Source organism: Leuciscus leuciscus, assembly GCF_965113295.1.
Source record: "Leuciscus leuciscus genome assembly, chromosome: 3".
Taxonomy (NCBI): domain Eukaryota; kingdom Metazoa; phylum Chordata; class Actinopteri; order Cypriniformes; family Leuciscidae; genus Leuciscus; species Leuciscus leuciscus.
In genome coordinates this window covers 3,019,811-3,039,893 of record NC_138727.1, presented here as the reverse complement: position 1 = coordinate 3,039,893, position 20,083 = coordinate 3,019,811, and the positions used below count along the sequence as shown (strand labels likewise).

The window sequence follows — 20,083 nt, the reverse complement described above, 5'->3', positions numbered from 1 at the left end:
GCATTTTTGAGGGCCTAAACATGCTCGAAAACTCACAAAACTTTGCACACGCGTCAGAACTGGCGAAAATTTACATCTGATATAGGTTTCAGAATTGGACGGGGCAAAATGGCTCGATAGCGCCACCTATAAAAGTTCAACGGAGTGCGCCTCCCGCAACGTTCCACGTACGTGCACGAAATTCGGTACATACATGTAATCACCTAATACCTACAAAAAAGTCTCTTGGAGCATAGCCCTAAACACAACAGGAAGTCAGCCATTTTGAACTTCCTCTCAGATTTTTGTGCAGTTTTTGCCATTTTCATGCCTCGTACTTTAACGAACTCCTCCTACAGTTTTAATCTGATCATCTTCAAATTTGGTGAGTGTAATCTTAAGGCCTTTGCGACGTTAAATTGCGAAGATCTTGAGTTTTCGTCGAAGGGCGGGTCCTCGGCGGCCTGACAAATTTCGATGTTTCGCCATGAAACAGGAAGTTGCTGTAACTCAGGCATGGAATGTCCAATCTGCCCCGAACTTCACACGTTTGATAAGCGTTCTGTCCTGAACACATGACCATGCTCATATTCAGTTATAGTCATAGCGCCACCTGCTGGCAACAGGAAGTGACATGTTTAACACTGTTATGGACTCCTAATAACATATAAAAAAGTGCCAGCAAGTGCTAAACATGCTAACAACATACTAGAAGCATGCTAAAACATGCTAGCAAACTCTTAGCTAAGTGCTAAAGCATGCTATTTTTGCAATTAAATAGGAATTTGCTGTAACTCAGGCATGGAATGTCCAATCTGCCCCAAACTTCACACTTTTGATAATCGTTCTGTCCTGAACACATCTACATGAGAATATTCAGTTATAGTAATAGCGCCACCTACTGGTAACAGGAAGTGTCATGTTTAACACGTTGATGCCATTCTAGCAACATGTTAAAAATGCCATTGACTTCTAAACATGCTAGAAACATGTTAAAACATGCTAGCAATACTTAGCTAAGTGCTAAAGCATGCTAATTCAATGAAACAGGATGTTGTTGTTACTCAAGAAGGCAATGTCCAATCTGCGCCAAACTTCACACTTTTGATAAGCGTTCTGTCCTGGACACATGACCATGCTCATATTCAGTTACAGTCATAGCGCCACCTGCTGGCAACAGGAAGTGACATGTTAAACACTGTTGTGGACTCCTAATAACATATAAAAAAGTTCCAGCATGTGCTAAACATGCTAACAACATACTAGAAACATGTTAAAACATGCTAGCAAACACTTAGCTTAGTGCTTAAGCATGCTAATACTGCAATTAAATAGGAATTTGCTGAAACACAGGCACGGAATGTCCAGTCTGCCCCAAACGTCACACGTTTGATAAGAGTCATGGCCTGAACACATCTACATGAGAATATTCAGTTATAGTAATAGCGCCACCTACTGGTAACAGGAAGTGTCATGTTTAACACGTTGATGCCGTTCTAGCAACATGTTAAAAATGCCATTGACTTCTAAACATGCTAGAAACATGTTAAAACATGCTAGCAAAACTTAGCTAAGTGCTAAAGCATGTTAATTCAATGAAACAGGATGTTGTTGTTACTCAAGAAGGCAATGTCCAATCTGCGCCAAACTTCACTCTTTTGATAAGCGTTCTGTCCTGAACACATGACCATGCTCATATTCAGTTACAGTCATAGCGCCACCTGCTGGCAACAGGAAGTGACATGTTAAACACTGTTGTGGACTCCTAATAACATATAAAAAAGTTCCAGCATGTGCTAAACATGCTAACAACATACTAGAAACATGTTAAAAAATGCTAGCAAACACTTAGCTTAGTGCTAAAGCATGCTAATACTGCAATTAAATAGGAATTTGCTGTAACACAGGCACGGAATGTCCAGTCTGCCCCAAACTTCACACGTTTGATAAGAGTCATGGCCTGAACACATCTACATGAGAATATTCAGTTATAGTAATAGTGCCACCTACTGGTAACAGGAAGTGTCATGTTTAACACGTTGATGCCGTTCTAGCAACATGTTAAAAATACCATTGACTTCTAAACATGCTAGAAACATGTTAAAACATGCTAGCAATACTAAGCTAAGTGCTAAAGCATGCTAATATAATGAAACAGGATGTTGTTGTTACTCAAGAAGGCAATGTCCAATCTGCGCCAAACTTCACACTTTTGATAAGCGTTCTGTCTTGAACACATGACAATGCTCATATTCAGTTACAGTCAATGCGCCACCTGCTGGCAACAGGAAGTGACATGTTAAACACTGTTGTGGACTCCTAATAACATATAAAAAAAAATGCCAGTAGGTGCTTAACATCCTACCAACATACTAGAAACATGCTAAAACATACTAGTAAACACTATAAGTACTAAACCATACTATTACTACAATTAAATATGAATTTGCTGTAACTCAAACATACAATATCCAATCTGCCCCAAACTTCACATACTTGATAAAAGTCCTGCACTGAACACATCTACAAAGCAATATTCAGATATATAACCCCACCTACTGCCAACAGAAACTGAACTGGTTAACACAGTAATGCAGTACTAACCACATACCTATTGTGTACTAAGCATGCTAAAAACATACTAAACATGCTAGCAACTACTATATACTGTATACCTCCTTAAATGCACATTGCCCAACCATGCTCTGTCTTCCTAAAGCCAACGAGTGACGATGGCACGGGTGCGAGGGCCCTTTCATCGCTGCTTGCAGCTTTAATTTATAAATGAATTTCACTGTATATAGTCTAAAGTATGAAAGAAATGTTTGTACATTTTTAGAATTGACACAACATCATTAAACACAACAATACGCCATCACATTCACGACTCTCCTGTGATTAAAGGCGACACTTCTGGTTTTCTTCCCACCGGAGCCTCGCTTTCGATTTCAAAATAACGGTTGCGTGAAATCAGCGTATAGTGCAGGGCTATTCAAATACATTTGCAGGGGGGCCAAACTAGGAAATTCTAAAATTTGTGAGGGCCGGACGGACAAATTGATATCAGCTAAAGGAAATTTAAATATACTATATACTAAGGTACATAATACATGAAATAAAATAAGGTACATTATTCTTTTGGTTTCCTTTATTATTTCTACACATTCAACTTGTATTGATTAGGCCTACAACAAAGTGCAAAACTGCAAATACTGAGACATATACACAGCTTTTACCCTTAAAACAGTAAACATAAGTAATAGCTTATAGCTATATATATATAAAAATCAAACAATCAAAATAAAGCTCTCATAAGTGCAAAACTGCAACTGCAGTTTCAAGTATCAAATTTTATTTGGGGAAATAACAACATTCAAATATCCCTGAAGTATATCTTTCAGACAATGAGTACACATTTTAAAACTAGAAAAAACATTTCAAGTGTACAGTAAGTACAAATCTGCTAACTATGTGCTGTAAACATACTCTTGATGAAAAAACATACTCTCTTCCTCATTTAGTTTACCTTATTTATCAGTGAGAGTATGTGACTCAGTGGGAGAAGTGACAACGATTTGCTTTTGCCATTTTAACATAATCTGGCTCATATGTGGTAAGTGCAATTCTCAGGCACTGGGATAACTTCTCATTGCTCAGGCAGCAACGTGCCTTTGTTTTGATTGCATTCATATGAGAAAAGCTAGACTCGCATGTGTAGGTGGATCCAAACATTGTCAGTATCAGCACAGACACTTTCTTAATTGTGGGGTATTTAGCCTGGCTAATATGGTAACACCAAAAGTTGATTGGACCTTCAGACTGCAAGTGCAGTTTCAAAGCAAGTGAAGACTGGATATCAATCATTTCTAGCTGAAGAGCACTCTCATCAATGTTAGGCATGAGCTCTTTAACTTTTGCAATGAAGTTTGAGTCATGGTTTATTGAGAATGGATCGCGAGTAAACTGCATAACCTCCATTGGGAGACTAAAGCCCTGAAATCTGTCACTGAAGTTTTCAGTCAGCTTTGTCATGAATTCAATCATAGTTGGCATGACTTGTGCCCCTGGTGTACTGCTCAAAAATGTACGAAGGTGTGTAAAGTGCATCAACTTGTTTGTTGTTAGGTCAGACACAAATACATTCAGCTTTGTTTTAAAAGCACACAATCTCTCAACCAAATCCGCGATACATTTCTCTCGCCCCTGTAACTCTGAATTTAGTGAGTTTACTGTAAGTGTCCAAAAATGTCACAGAGGAAATTAACTTGTGTCATGAACTGTTCATCAAGCATGTGCTCCAAGAAATGAGCTGCTCGTTTGTGTTTACATGTGCGAAGGAAAGAAATAATCTCACTGCGGAGATCACAAAAACGATCCAACACTTTTCCTTTACTGAGCCACCTGACATCGCAATGAGCCAGTAAGTCAGCGTGCTCAGCAGAAGTCTCATCAAGCAACAGACGGAAAAGACGATGCTGAAGGCTTGAAGTTGAGCGGATGAAGTTGACAATGCTTGTGACCCGTGAACAGACTCGTGAATAGAGGTCGACCGATATGGGTTTTCTCAGGCCGATGCCGATCTTTTGAAATCCGGGTCGGCCGATGGCCGATTAATGCTGCCGATTTATTTTGGCCGATATTTGGCCGATTATGTGCTTGTTTTTAACCTCTATTTGAAAGATAAAATATAACACAAATAAAGGGATAGTTCACTTTAGACAAGATTTCTCAACAAAAACATTTATTGAACACTTGACCAATCTGCACTTGTTGTGACCTTGAGATATGTTTGGTAATTGTACCTGAATGAATTGAAAATTAATTTGCTACATTTCAGATTAATATATTTGTTTTCCTTAAAATTTTAATTAACAGTAACTTAAACACTTTGCAGTTTGAATGATGTCTTGTATAAACAAAATGACAGAGTATGTTTTTATGTTTCCACTGTTCGATCGCATCCACACACACACACACACACACACACACACACACACACACACACAAATATAAGTAAACACTTTGTGACTTTAAACACACGCAACGTTTCGATCGCGCCCCTCTCTCTCTCTCTCTCTCTCTCTCTCACTCACACACACACACACACACACACACACACACACACACACACACACACACACACACACACACACACACCATATTCCAGCATTGCAATCTTTACATCGCAGCCTGCTTCAGAGCTAAGGCGGAGCTACAGATTAGGTGTCCCCAAAGAACCCGCGTATCTAACAGTAGTTCCGCATTACATTAATGTAACAACAATGGCATCTGCTTTTCGCATTAAGTGGATCATGTGATGGCAAAACACATCGTCTTTGTCCTTGCTGGTTAATAATTGCCCCACGAGGACCAATTTACCAGCGCCCATGTGACTCGTATCCCCCGAGGGACATTTGAGTCACATAAGGAAACCCTGTTTTCTTAGAATCCCCTCTAAAACCCCCATTTCAGCATGGACTCCCTGTGACTTTTCACAGACTCGTGACATTCCACACACACACACACACGAAAGCCACTAAAGTGCAACGTCATGTAGAAATATGGCTCTTGAATGTATACCTTCCGATATGTATGTGTGTGATTAGCTTTGCCTTATAATAGAGGTGTGTTTTGCTAGAGTAAAATCTTTAATTCTGAAGATTCATTGAAAGAATATTCACTCCATAGTGTCTGGTAACCCGAACTCAGACCATAAAACTTTACGACCCAAGCCTCAAAGGCATTCCAGAACACACACACACACACACACACACACACACACACACACACACACACACACACACACACACACACACACACACACACACACACACACACACACACACACACACACTCTGGAACTTTGGAAACAGATATTCCCCCACATAACAAGCCACTGAATGTTGATATGTATTCCTATGTTTCTCAAAGTGTCGTCACTTGCCATAACGGAAACACTGACAACTTTATTGTGTGTTTAATCAAACTTTATTTGTGTGTAATTATGCATATAAGTGTGACGTTATGTTTCCCCAATCTTTACCTGTCATAATTGATATCTCTGTAATCCTCTCCATCTCACGGAGACGAATCTTGACTGCAAAGTACAATAATATGCATTTGTTCCAGGAAATATCATATTTCTAAGTATGAATCCTTTCCCTCATAAGACATATGGTAAAAGGGGGCGTGTTTTTCTTCACACAAAGAAGACTTCTTCCCGCTACAAATCAGAAGTTTTGATTCGCTCTGTCCCCAAAACAGGGCGTAAACAGATGTCTGTTAAAAGGAAGATTCCCCCACTTCTCGTTCTCTTATCGCTTCCTCTCTCATCCCCCTCTCAACTCATCCAACTTCTCTGGACCCTCTTCCTCGGCGCAGCGCTTCTCCAAAGGAACATCTGAAGGAGGCCCTGGCCTTCTCCATCGAGCGAGCACATGTTCGAGTCGTAACAGCCGGTCTTTGCAACTAAGATTTCCAGCCTCTCCCATCCCGGGAGACGAATCTGAACTTTCTCGGTAACGTTAAATTCAAGTGAGCCTTTACATCGTTTTGCGAAACGACCCAGAAGACAAAGCTAGACGCAAACCAGCCGGACACGCGCACGCGCGCGTCCTCTTTCAGCATCACACTGAAAGAGTACCACATCTCGCAAGTATCTTTCTCTCTAACAGCTGATTCCTGGTGTTTAGCTTGTAGGTCTGTGAATTAAGTTACCCTCTATCTCTTAACTCTTTATTTCTTTCTTTCTTTCATTTTCATTCTGATCACGCTATGTTTATGTTTTGTTCGGTTAAATGTTTGTGTTTGTTTGCATTTTTACGTACGTTTATGTTTGTAGTTTATATAATCTCTAGTGTGTGCCATTTTATTAATAAACCCATTTATACTTTTAACTGTCTCTGTGTTTGAAAACCCACTTTTTATAAAGTCAATGAAACAAAAGATCTATAAAGCTACAGGCTCTATATTATAAAACTACTTTGAGTAGTTTTAATTTATAAACCCAAAGAGGTTTTGTCTTCGTGGCCAGAAGATAAACTTTCTTGGAGTTTGAAAAGAGATACCCCCCTTCTTAACTGTAATGATCAGACAGTACAGAACAAGGTAATCTCGATAATTGATAAAGTAAATGCATATGCGATTTATGAATTATGACCATGAGTCATAAATATTAATATTCCTAAAATTCCCTATATTCTTGAGCTAATTCGCATTAACCCAGAGGCATTTACGTTACATTAATTAATTTGCACGCGAGTTTTATTTATTTTTATACCATGTAACGTTATTCTCCGTGTAAATTTATACACGGAGCCGTGACGCCCGTACCGTTTCGGTTCAATACGAATACATGTACCGTTCCACCCCTAGTCTACAGTGAAATACAGTCACACATTACACTGTTTGGCCAGCATTTTAACCGTGTTTAATCCAGCTACTAGCTAACAGTACAGAGCATCTAAGAGAAGCACAGGCATAACAGTAGCACCGAAATGAAGCAAAGAAATCCGCATTGATATTCGGTCCGGTAAATAACGGTCATTAAGGCACCAGTGCCGTATTAGCACCGGGTCTGTCTGTAGCTACCCAACCCTAGCGACGACGCTAGCAAAGCAAAGCCAGTCCTTCACTAACCTATGGTCACTTTTTTATTACTTATTTCTCTGCATTGAGTGACAACCCTCTCAAATATAAGACACACAGAACAGAACAAATAAAAGTATCAGATTCTCTGTCTGTAATTGCAAAATTCTTGCTTACTTATTGTGACATGATAGCAACCCTTCTGCTGTGCTAATGCAACCTCAACTACGCTATCAATATCCAAAGTAGCCGAACGTCATGTCGCCTATTCATATTTTTTCTCGATGTTGGCAGTAACATATCAAAAGGTTTTAATTAAATATAAAGGAGTTTTCTCCAAGGAACTTAGCTCCTTCCTTAGGCACTGGATGAGGTCTGCTCACTCTGCTGGAGAATGACTCTAGGCGCAGCGTGCGTCGAACACGTGTTCCACAACAACAACAACACTAGGCTGCCCACAGATGCGCCCGCCTAATAATCGGCTTGATATACTGGATATTGGCCGATGCCGATTATGTTAAAAAATGCAAAAAATCGGCCGATTAATCGTCCGGCCGATTAATCGTCCGACCGATTAATCGGTCGACCCCTACTCGTGAATAATGCAGTGTAAAAACTGCATTTGAGGTGCCACAGCTGACAGTCTGACTGCTAGTCCTTGCACTCTTCCGAGCATAGCTGGTGCTCCATCAGTTACTAGCAAGCAAACCTTTTGTAAATCCAGTTTATGCTCACTGAAAAACGCGACAACATTTTGAAACCGCACCTCACCTGTCGTATGTCCCTCCAGTGGAATGAGTCCCAGAAGCTCCTCACGAAAGCGAACTCCATCGTAAAATCTCACATAAACGCACATCTGGGCCACATCAGTTGTATCTGTCGATTCGTCAATAGCAATGGACATCAGCTCCGTTTTTTGGATGTTTTCCAGTAGTTTATCAAATACATCCTTTGCTAGTAGATCCACTCGACGAAGAGCTGAGGTGTCTGACAGTGGTACTTTTTTAATAGAGGAGGACACGTGGTCTTTCATTTTTTGGTCAACAATCATTTCGTCAACAACCGCCAGCATGCAGTCTTTAATAGTCTCTGACTCAGTGAAGGGCCTCTTTTTTCTCGCGAGTATCCACGCCACTCGTAGAGAGGCAATGAAAGCTCTCTCTTGTTCTGTACAAAACCCGCCAATTGCACGCTGACTTTGCTCAAAAGAAGTTACCAGTCTGTCTATTTTACGTCTCTTCTCTGAGCCCTCTTGGTATTGCGCAGAAAAAGACGAATGTTTTGTAGTAAAATGTCTCTTCACATTATATTCTTTGGCCACAGCCACTGATTCGTTGCACAGTAAACACACAGGTCTGTCGGTCCCTCGCTTGCTTGCCGTAGTTGGCACAGTATACAAGTACTTCTCCGTCCATTCACTCTGAAACTTACGATTTTCTCTGTCAACTTTGCGGTTTGGCTTGGACAACGCCATGTTAGATGCATGTGTCATAGGCAGCGTGAGAACATCGAATCATCGAGACTGAGTGTTTGTCACCATGGAGACGACCTGCTCCGCCTGTACTCTTGTCTGTGCGCCGCGGTAGATTCGTAGATATTTTTTTTTGTTGACTTTTTTTTTAAATCTGGTATAGGCCTGCTATAGTGCTTTCACATATGCTGCGTTTGCAGTGTGTAACTGATCCACGGCTGTACCACAAACACATACTCACTATTTTTATTTGAAATCCAGAAGTTATCAGTAACTTTTATATAAAAAAAAAGTTTTGTCAGCATTGCGATTCTCTTTGTACACATTTACACTCTTTAATAGACGTATTCATGTTTAAACACAATTTAAACAACGCATTATTCAGTGCATTAGGCCACTTCTATGTAGATTTATATATTAAGTTGCTCAAACAAGTGGTAAAATATTTAACCATGTACTTATATTAAAATCACAAACATTTTAAATTAAAACTTAAAATTGACAAAAACAGCCAACTCTCATGCCTTTTCTTTTGCATTTAAATTTTAATACAATAAATCTTGCATGTCACAAAGAACTTGTTTTTCCTCCTCCATGAATGAGACGAGTGTTGTTCATTATGTCGCCTTGTTGAGGTAAAATTTTTAGTTTTCCTTGCTTTACCCCGGTCTTAAAGTAAAAAGATGACTGTGAAAAATAGTAGCCTATTTAATTAAATACATTTATGATGATATTACTAAATTTTATGGTGAGATAGATTATTATATTTTCATGTCAATCTGTGTTAATTTTGACCACGAACCATGTGCTGTCACTTTAATTCAGCGCGTGCAGCACAGCAGAAATAGACCATCTCTGCACTGCTATATACACACCGCACCTGGAACGGATCGCCGGACCGCATCCGTGTGCAGTGTGAAAGCTCTAACCTGTTAACATGCGTACGGAAAGAAATACGCACGGCATACGCACTGCAAACGGAGTATGTGTGAAACGGGCGTTACAGTGCGTATCATAACTAATTTTAGCGTATACATTGCACGATATACACAATGCGTGCTATAGAGACGCATCTAATGAGAACACGTTGTTATGGACTATATGAGAGCATGCATTTACTCATCTCACATGTACAAAACAAATGAACTATTCCTCAAAATGAATAAAAACAGTGAACGCAACATTGTAATGCATTTCTTTTAAAAGTAACTTTACCCAACACTGTAGTTTTAAATTTGATTATAATATTGTAACCTAATTGTCAAATATTAAATGACTGTAGTGGATGACAGAGACTTTCTTGTTGAATGTGGACTAACATAATCTCTCATATTTTAATTATTAGGTACAGAGGTGGTGAAAGCAGTGGGTGAAGAAGTTTCCTTTGGTCCAGATAAACCTCCTCCTCCTCCTGTCACCAGCATCACATGGAAACACATTAAAGGTGGTGACACTATTAAGGCGATTGAATGGGAAGACGGAGTAACTGAAACACTGAATCTGAGATTCAAAGGCATCACGACTCTTGATACAGCGACCGGACAAATCACGATTAAGAACCTAAAAATCGAACATAGTGGAGTTTATACCATTGACATCAGCGGTAAAGAGCAGGCACAAAGATACACATTGACTGTTATGGGTGAGTGGATGCTGATTATTCATTAATATTAATATTATAAATATTATATTATTATGCATCATATTATTATTATTATTATTATTATGGTTGTTTTTACTTAGCCTCACATACAGAAAAAAAAAAAAAAAAAATTTAATTGTACAATAATGGCATCAGATTGTAATACCATGATACTTTGATTAATACCGTGGTATTTACATGGTACTCCAAGATACTTTCAAGAATACCACGTCCAAAAAAACATGTACTTTTTTTGTAAGTTACGGTTTTGTTTAGTAACTGGATTTTACCCTCTAATACCATCATTGTACTATGGTACTGTCACAATACTTGAAGCAATGCTAGTGTAGTTGTGTTTGATTTCATTGTGTTTCTTTATAGACTGAATGTTCATATTTGTTTTCTTTCACAGAACGGGTCCCCAAACCTGTGATTGAAATAAAGAAGATGACTGATAACCCTGGTGTTGTGTATTTAATATGTGAGTACAGTGAAACAATCATCTGGAGGAATTCTGCTGGAGAAACACTGACGGGTTCAAAACACCATCCGAAAGGAGAGTCCATTAATGTCACAAAAGAAGGAAATCCAGAAATCTTCTACACCTGTACACTCCAGAACACAGTGAGTGAGGAGACCAGTGATCCGGTCTATGAGAGAGATCTGTTTAAAGGTGAGATGCTGGATGGACACTAATCACAACCTGTATGCAAGAGGAATATACTTATGCTTTTATTTAGATTATGCAATCATTCAATAATGCTAGATGCATAAAGCAACGCTAAAGATAATTTTTTACCTTTAAATAATGTTTCCAAAATCGTTTTAGTGGTTCATCAAGTCGTAACAGGGTGAACGGCACTTCTGCATTCGCTTTGCGACCCTCTATCTGCTATAACCGCACTATGCAAGTTTGCCAGATCGGGTAGCGGATCTGTAGTTCGAATGAGACATAAGAAACTACAAATTTGACTTGCTTTACGGCAAGCGTTACAATAGTCTTTTTTTTTATTTAAATTGTTTTTATTTCTGATGACGCAATACATCATACTTTCATAAAATCATGCAACATACTCTACCTTGTCTGTGGACATCGTTCATTCCAATGCCGGTGCTGGATAAACAGCGAGCGTGTGACGGTCGGCTGCGTTAGGCTAAATTATTTACGACAGCGGTAATGGACAATTCCACTTCCAACCTCTAGGGGGACCGAAGAGGAAAAGTTCTTTGGTGTTGCTTTAATAATGCAAGATATCATTTAATAAACTTACTATGATCATTTAAATATGCTTTCCTGGAATTGGTTTTATAACATATTTTTTCCCCCACATTAGCATCAAACAAAGGATGTGTCGTTGCAGCTGTCATTCCTTCAATCACTATGATGATTATTATAATCCTTTTCCTATCATAGCTTTTCACGGTAAGACAACTGTTGTGTTTAATCTTTTAAAAATAGTCAAATATGATTCCATTCTTTCATCTGTGCTTATCATTTGCTCAAAAAATGTGTATGTAATAAATGTATTAATAAATATTCATGTTGACTGTAAATTGTAACGGCCACCTGATTTGTGATATACCTTTAAGACGCCTCCTTTTAATGCGGGAGACGCAAGATTAAGCTTATTTAATTTCTTTGTGGAAAATCATTGCTATATGTTTTATAATGTAAATAAAACACCTGTTTTCCCTCAGAAACAGCATCTGTGAGTGTGTGTGATGCCACACACTTCTGCTCATCATGGACTCTCTGAATCCCAGCTTCACTGCATCGACTGCAGCTCTGAACCATCTGTCTTCAGAACTGTGACTGTTTCTCAGCTTTCACTGTTGCTCTTTGACCTTTCTGTCTGCTGGGTGTTGAAACTTCATCCTCAGGTTATGAATATATAAATGTACTGTTAAATATGCAGATATTTAATTTATTTATTACTTACTGTCACCAACGTAAACAGAGTTTTGCAGGTGTGATTGTGTAGAAATAAATTGCTTGTAAAAATGTATATTGTTCAGAAAAACATTGAAAAAAATACATGACAATACATTTGACACTATTTTACAGTAAATGTTCTGCTTCATTTTTCGTTTGTGGTGGAAAGTAGAGAAGGCTTTTTATTCTATTTTATTTAGCTACCAAATCTTTGATTTGACTTTGATTTGAAAGACACTATTTTACAGTACATTTTCTGCTTCATTTGCGTTTTTTTTTTATTTTTATTTTTTTATTCTATTTTATTTAGCTACCAAGGCAGAGGGATTGTTTTGCACTAGTGTCAATGTGAAGAGTTTGATCCAGGGTAATGTAAACACAGAATGCACTGTAAATCACTTTGAATAAAATCCTCTGTCAAATGTTAAATGTGAATGTATTCTGTTAAGACTTCTATTTGAAAACAAAAATTTTAATTCAGAAGAAGATTTGTGCCAGTAGTGAAATATTTCTTTTTATTTTTTTTCTTAAGTTGAATCAATTACAAACTGTATCCATCACAGTTTTGTTTGTATAATTTAATTACATATATACAAATATTGGTGTCAGGCTATATCCTACTGTAAGTCAGATATTATAAAACAGCTACTGTTTCTGGGAACACAGTTCCAAATATTCACTCTAAAATTAATGTCCGGGCAAAAAAGATCCAGAACCCAGTGAGTTCATTTGTGTTATTATAGTAGTTTATGCCGTGCACTTTTGTTATGCAGTGGTTATTTTTCATATGTTATGGGTTGGTGGTCTTGCTGGATAGACACACACTTGTGCCAGACACTGATATCAAACATTTGCCATGAGTGTACACAAGATGGCAGCAGAACTGTAAATGCTGAACCCAAAAAAGACCAAACCGATGGAGAAAGACCTGGCACCAATAACTGGTTTCATAACATAAGTCTGTTTATTTTTTTATTTTTTTATTATTATTTTTTGACAAATGCAATATACCGGCACAAAGACCCCAGATCCATCAATTAAGCAAAACAAAAATTTTGGGTCACTGATTTTTTTTATGGGCTGTCAGACAAAAATAAATAAATGATGAGATGTATAATCGGCCCAAAAAGCATGTCAGTCTCCCAGATGACCAGTCCACTCCTTCCATAGTATTTTCTTTACTGTGGAAGTCAATGGGGTCCATCAACTGTCTGGTACCAACATTCTGCAAAAAATATTAATTCTTCAAAAAATATCTTCTTTTGTGTTCAACAGAAGAGAGAAACTCTTACAGGTTTGCAAGTAAGTTTACTGAGTAAATTATGACAACATTTTCATTTTTGGGTGAACTATCCCTTTAACCCACATCTTCAGTTTATGATTCTGTCAGTAAACCGCCATCTCTCTGATCGCAAACAGGAAATTATTTCTGTTTCCTCGAGACAGAACCACTTCAACCACAGCAGAGAATGTCTTATAAGAGGAGAAGTTTAACTCTCAGTAAACTTCCGGCTTCTGAACTGGTTGCAGTTCCACTCTGGCTCCATATGAGGGCGCTCACAGGACGAGAGCAGAATGAATGGAGGTCTATGGCGCTATACCCCTCAAAATCCACTTTTCTCAGGATACATTATTTTGTCTAGTAATTTGAATGTTGTATTCGAAAGGAGATGCAAAGAAATTACACATTTCTGGGCGTGAGATTTTTTAGAGTCACTTATTTGCTTTAAAAAGTCTTTTAAAGTGTCAATGACATTATACACATCGTACGACCAGAGATACTGCTTTACGGCAATCCTTCAGTCACTTTGGTGCTTTCACGCTCTGCACTTTCTTTTCTCTCGAGGCATCGACAACACAGCTGACACAGGGAAACACACAACACAGCTGACACAGGTAAACACACAACACAGCTGACACAGGTAAACACACAACACAGCTGACACAGGTGAATACACAACACAGCTGACACAGGTAAACACACAACACAGCTGACACAGGTAAACACACAACACAGCTGACACAGGTAAACACACAACACAGCTGACACAGGTGAATACACAACACAGCTGACACAGGTAAACACACAACACAGCTGACACAGGGAAACACACAACACAGCTGACACAGGTAAACACACAACACAGCTGACACAGGGAAACACACAACACAGCTGACACAGGTAAACACACAACACAGCTGACACAGGTAAACACACAACACAGCTGACACAGGTAAACACACAACACAGCTGACACAGGGAAACACACAACACAGCTGACACAGGTAAACACACAACACAGCTGACACAGGTAAACACACAACACAGCTGACACAGGTAAACACACAACACAGCTGACACAGGGAAACACACAACACAGCTGACACAGGTAAACACACAACACAGCTGACACAGGGAAACACACAACACAGCTGACACAGGTAAACACACAACACAGCTGACACAGGTGAATACACAACACAGCTGACACAGGGAAACACACAACACAGCTGACACAGGGAAACACACAACACAGCTGACACAGGTAAACACACAACACAGCTGACACAGGTAAACACACAACACAGCTGACACAGGTAAACACACAACACAGCTGACACAGGTAAACACACAACACAGCTGACACAGGTAAACACACAACACAGCTGACACAGGGAAACACACAACACAGCTGACACAGGTAAACACACAACACAGCTGACACAGGTAAACACACAACACAGCTGACACAGGTAAACACACAACACAGCTGACACAGGGAAACACAACACAGCTGACACAGGTAAATACACGTGCTAGAAGAGGTTTTGTTTTGTTGTTTTAAAAGACCATCAAGCGGTCGTAATCAGTCCTTCACTGACCAATCAGCGTTCATTAGCAGAATGCTAGCGTGTTATGGGCAACGACAACTCCACCTGTAAGAAATCGAAAGGACATAAGTACTCGTTCATTCAACTTTCGACCTATAACCCATATTGAACTTGCAAAACCTACAATCAAATCTGAGATTTCTCAACGGCAATCAGGTGAAAGAGACAAATTTAGCCGTCTAGCTCCATAGACTCCCATTCATTTTGCGCTCATGGGCGATCGCCCCCAGTGGAACTCTGGTGGAACTACAACCAAAATTCGGTACAATAGGACTTAATAGGGAGTGGCCGGGCTCTCCGTAGACGGGCTCTGACCACAGCCACAGAACCGGAAGTGAGGGGCGGGGCTTAAACAGTCATAGTTGCGCTATACACTTAATTTTCTTTTTTGTTAAATATATGCTGTTTTCATATGGATTTTGATCGGATCCATGTCTACAATATTTAACAACAATACTTCTAAATAAAATCACTTTTCCATTATACGATATCATGATGTTGAGCAAAATTTTGAAACATAGCATATTGATCATGTGTAATGTCAATGAATGGATACAAACGCAGTAGTTTATACATCAAGGATATAGGCTACAACTATACACCGTTATTATTTCAAATAATATTAATAAATGTGTAACAAGTTGTAAAGTGTTTCCCATTTGACTGTATATGGTCTATATGTGATAGTGTTATTTCCTTCACGTTCATGTTGTTACAAATAATAGGCCTATACTTAACGACACAGAGTATGAGAAGATTTAATGTAAATGGATACACACACACACACACACACACACACACACACACACACATTGTAGTTTATTGTTACTTCAATGACACAACTATAGCCTACAAATGTGTAACATGTTGTAAAGTGTTTCCCATTTGACTGTATATTTGATCGTATTATTTCTTTCATGTTCATGATGATAAAAATAAAACTTAAACAGCGAGTATGTGACGTATTTAATGGCAAATAAAAATAACCATTTAATACAACGCCAGGACAAGTGAAACCTGACTCTGTATGAAAACAAATAGGATATTTAAAAAATTATAGATTTGAAATGTATTTAAATGGCTCATAATAAAAATAAAAAGATGCAAACAACAAAAAAATCTTCTTAAAACACAAAACTGTTGACTCTTAACATGCCATTTCTGCAAAAAGACCCCCCCCCCCCCCCCGCCCCCGCGCCTCGAAGATCAAACGAAATGAATACTGACACTTGCAAAACAGGAAATGAGTTCTGTTTCCTCCAGTCGATTGTGAAAAAGTTTCTGCAACATTTGCATTGTTCAGAAGAGCAATGAGCTGCCAATACAATCTCTTGTTTTTATTCCTCTGTGGCTTCACTGCACTCTCTGGTAGGTTCTGACTTCATTTTGTATAGAAATATGTTAATAGACTAAAGTGGAGAAACAGTTTTTCTTATTATTTTGTAAATATATTTTATAGCTGAGATCAAAAGTTGTGATCAATGGATATTAAGAATAGTAATCCATATTAACATTTGTTTTCATGCATACTGCTTTATTTTATACCAACTCAATATTATAAATCATATTAGAACATCTAAATTGTCAGAAAAAAATATAGTAAAGGCCATTTTTAAGTGTCAGATCAAGAACATTTTTTTTTTTTTGCGACCCATAGGCCTATTCTTAAGCCTTTTCTTAACAACCACTTTTGATGATGTACATGCAGTGGTTTATCCATGACGCGATCGCAGCAAAGTTGATTCTGCACTCTTTTGATCTAGCTAAAGCTACAGGGATGCTAATTAACCGGTTAACCATTAACCATTGTACACTGTAAAAAAAAATTACATCCCCAAGTGATAAATTTCAAGTGACGATAACATCTAAATTTTTCAATTAGTCTGACGTATTATTTCTCATTGAGCCAATGTTAACAGACTATTGCAACAAGAATTTCACCTGGGCCAATTGAAAAATGTAGATGTTATCGGTCACTTGAAATTTTTGATTTGGGAGGGTTAGAAATTTTTTACAGTGTAAGAATTTTAACCAATTAATATAGCCTACTATCGTTTGATGTATGCTTAAAAAATTCACTAAAAATTTTCCACAACAAATCCTTTAAATTTTATGATATTCAGAACAGAACGAGAATGAAAAAAATATCTATAAACAAGCCAAAACGAAATAATTAAAAGAGAAAGTGAAAATCAGCGGTGTTGGGCTCACGTAACTCTCTCATTCGAATACATTTTTTTCCATATTCGCGATTTATTTGGATGCTAAACTATTATTTATTATAGGCTTCTAAGAAAAAATGAAAATGATTATCCCCCCAAATTTTAAATATTTATTAGGCTTCAAAAAATATAAAAACTTTTAATTTAAGTGAACTTAAAACAAACCTTACATAAACCCATTATGTCATATTTACCTGTGCCTTTCCTGTCTAACAGATATGAAATATACAGAAATTGGATAAGGTTATCAAAACATTCCGCACTGCATAAATTATAAACTAAATATAGATAAATCTGTATTAAAGCTATATGCATTCTTTAGCCAAGAGCAGTTAGTAATTTTCTCAGAGAATTAGCTGCTGCCACTTTAGACATGTCCCCCTGTCCCCATAGGAAATTACGCCCGTGGGCTTCTCTGTACTTCACTCGCGTTCCAATATCGATCCCTCTTCAAAAAAAAAATCACCCTCTTCACATGAGCAAAATGTGCTTGGAAACATCACAGTGGAGCGGTGCTTACGCTGAATGGCACGAATTGTAGGCTACTGACTATTTAAAGAGAGCAGTGTAATTTTTATGTGAGGTCGACTATTTTATTTTGATATTGAATCGGCTGCGATGTCAAGATTGCAATGCTGGAATATGTTGTGTGTGTGTGAGGCGCCACCGGCGCGATGGAATCATACAAATATACTCCGTTATTTTGTTCATTCAGGACATCATTCGAAACTGCAAAGTATTTATTTAGATTTGTGTACACTCGCAATAAAACACAACATTGTGCTTTTGTAAAATAAAGAAAACAAACAAACTGCCGTCTTGGTTTCCTTTCCGTCAACTTGTTTGTGAGGCGCCGCGCCTCACAGAAATATTTCTTTTATATAGGCCTATAGACTATGATTTTATGAAAACAAATTTTGTTTTTTAATTTAATTATATTTTCCTTAAATCATCCTGGCGACCCATTTTTTAAGTCTGGGTCGAATCAGACCGAGGGTTTGAAAACCACTGCCTTAAAGCAACACATGCACTTTTATAGTGACCACTTGAACAAATGCACTTATACTGTAATTTTTGGACACTTTTAAATGCAAATCTATAACGTTTACACGCAAACTGCTGCAACGAGTGTTTGTTCGTGTCAGTCTTTAATAAAAGACACACAGAAAGTCGAACATTTAGATATGTAGTCAAAATGTAAGTGTTACAATAAAGGTTCTTTATTGCCATCTGTTTCTCTGAAGAACATTTAAACAACAATGGAATCTTTCCATTCCACCAAAAGTTCTTTGAAGTGGAACATTTTTATTTTGATTATTAAAAGTTTCTTTAGATTATTAAAAATGTTCTTCGAAATAAGAAAGAAATGTTCTTTGGAGACCCAAAATGTTTTTTCTATCGCTGCTGAAGCTCCCTTTACTTTCATAGTTCAGCACAAAGTCTGTATTTCAGGAACTATTTTGAGTCTTGTTTTATCAAGCACTGATTTGTTGGTTTCAAACATCTAGTTCAAAACAGTCTTCAGTATCATATTATTTTTTGTCATTATATAACAAAGGCAGATTTTAACTCAGAACGGTTTCTTTATAGTTATATAAATGTCAGGTCAGGGCATATTGTGTTGAAATTTTACACAAATTTAAGTTCTGTTGGCCATAACAATGGTTTGGTGTTTTTAAGTTACCTTTTACCTTTCAGCTGTTTTTATAATAATTTTACTGTTTAAGTTCTGATATAATAGTCTGTCTTACACAAATCCCCGTTTGTGACAACTTACCCTGTACAGTGTGATGAAAGATCTTGTTGTTGTTAGGAGTCAGTGTGTGTTAAATTAACTGTTTTATGGCGGGAATATAATATTGAACTGTGTTGTCTAAAGTTAGTGTCTGAACCGAAATTTACTTTTAAAAAGAAACTCACCCTGAGAATTATTCATTCTCTGTTTTTATGCTTTTTCCTCATAGTGAACCAAGCATGAGCAGTTGAACCCTGTTGAGTTTTATTAAATTCTAATCTAATTTTATTTATTATAGTCTCAACAGAGACATGTGGAAAAGATCTAGAGGGAACGTCCTGCATCATTAAGCTGACAACAAGAAACAATGAGAAACCTTCTGAGATTAGATGGGTCCATGACACACGCGGCACCATTCTTCGCAGGAAAGGTGGGATTATCAAAGGAGAACCTGAAGGTGTATCTATGGAAGAAGATGGATCATTGAGATTTTCAAGTGTTAGTCTGAAGGACACGGGCAAATATACATTCAACGCATTTAATGATGGTGGTACAGAGATTGGTAGAGGAGAAGTGGAAATTAAAGTATATGGTAAGATAACAAATATTTCTACCCTTCCAA

The 20,083-nt window shown here is 37.9% G+C and overlaps 2 protein-coding genes and 1 long non-coding RNA gene across 7 annotated transcripts in view; 2 read left to right on the top strand and 1 right to left on the bottom strand.

Annotated features, from left to right (window-relative positions):
- The window catches only part of LOC309494520 (CD48 antigen-like), a 68,549-nt gene that overhangs the window by 28,120 nt on the left and 20,346 nt on the right, over positions 1-20,083 (top strand). For 2 of the 4 annotated variants that reach the window (XM_082163952.1, XM_082163949.1), the window contains 4 exons: positions 10,383-10,679; positions 11,092-11,352; positions 12,014-12,102; positions 12,378-12,881. Coding sequence is in view for 3 of the 4 variants with exons in the window: in XM_082163949.1 (XP_082020075.1) it covers positions 10,383-10,679; positions 11,092-11,352; positions 12,014-12,093 (638 nt within the window). In the remaining variant the exon portion in view is untranslated. Of the gene's footprint in view, positions 1-10,382; positions 10,680-11,091; positions 11,353-12,013; positions 12,117-12,377; positions 12,882-20,083 lie in introns of all 4 variants that reach the window. The other 2 variants (XM_082163950.1, XM_082163951.1) reach the window with 2 other exon arrangements.
- The window catches only part of LOC309494548, a 42,592-nt gene that overhangs the window by 4,656 nt on the left and 17,853 nt on the right, over positions 1-20,083 (bottom strand). The window lies entirely within an intron of this gene.
- Positions 16,733-20,083, top strand: part of LOC309494472 (T-lymphocyte surface antigen Ly-9-like) — an 82,716-nt gene continuing 79,365 nt past the window's right edge. For both annotated transcript variants that reach the window (XM_082163852.1, XM_082163853.1), the window contains exons 1-2: positions 16,733-16,872; positions 19,760-20,053. In XM_082163852.1, coding sequence (XP_082019978.1) covers positions 16,815-16,872; positions 19,760-20,053 — 352 coding nt within the window. In that variant the 5' untranslated portion in view covers positions 16,733-16,814. The remainder of the gene's footprint in view (positions 16,873-19,759; positions 20,054-20,083) is intronic.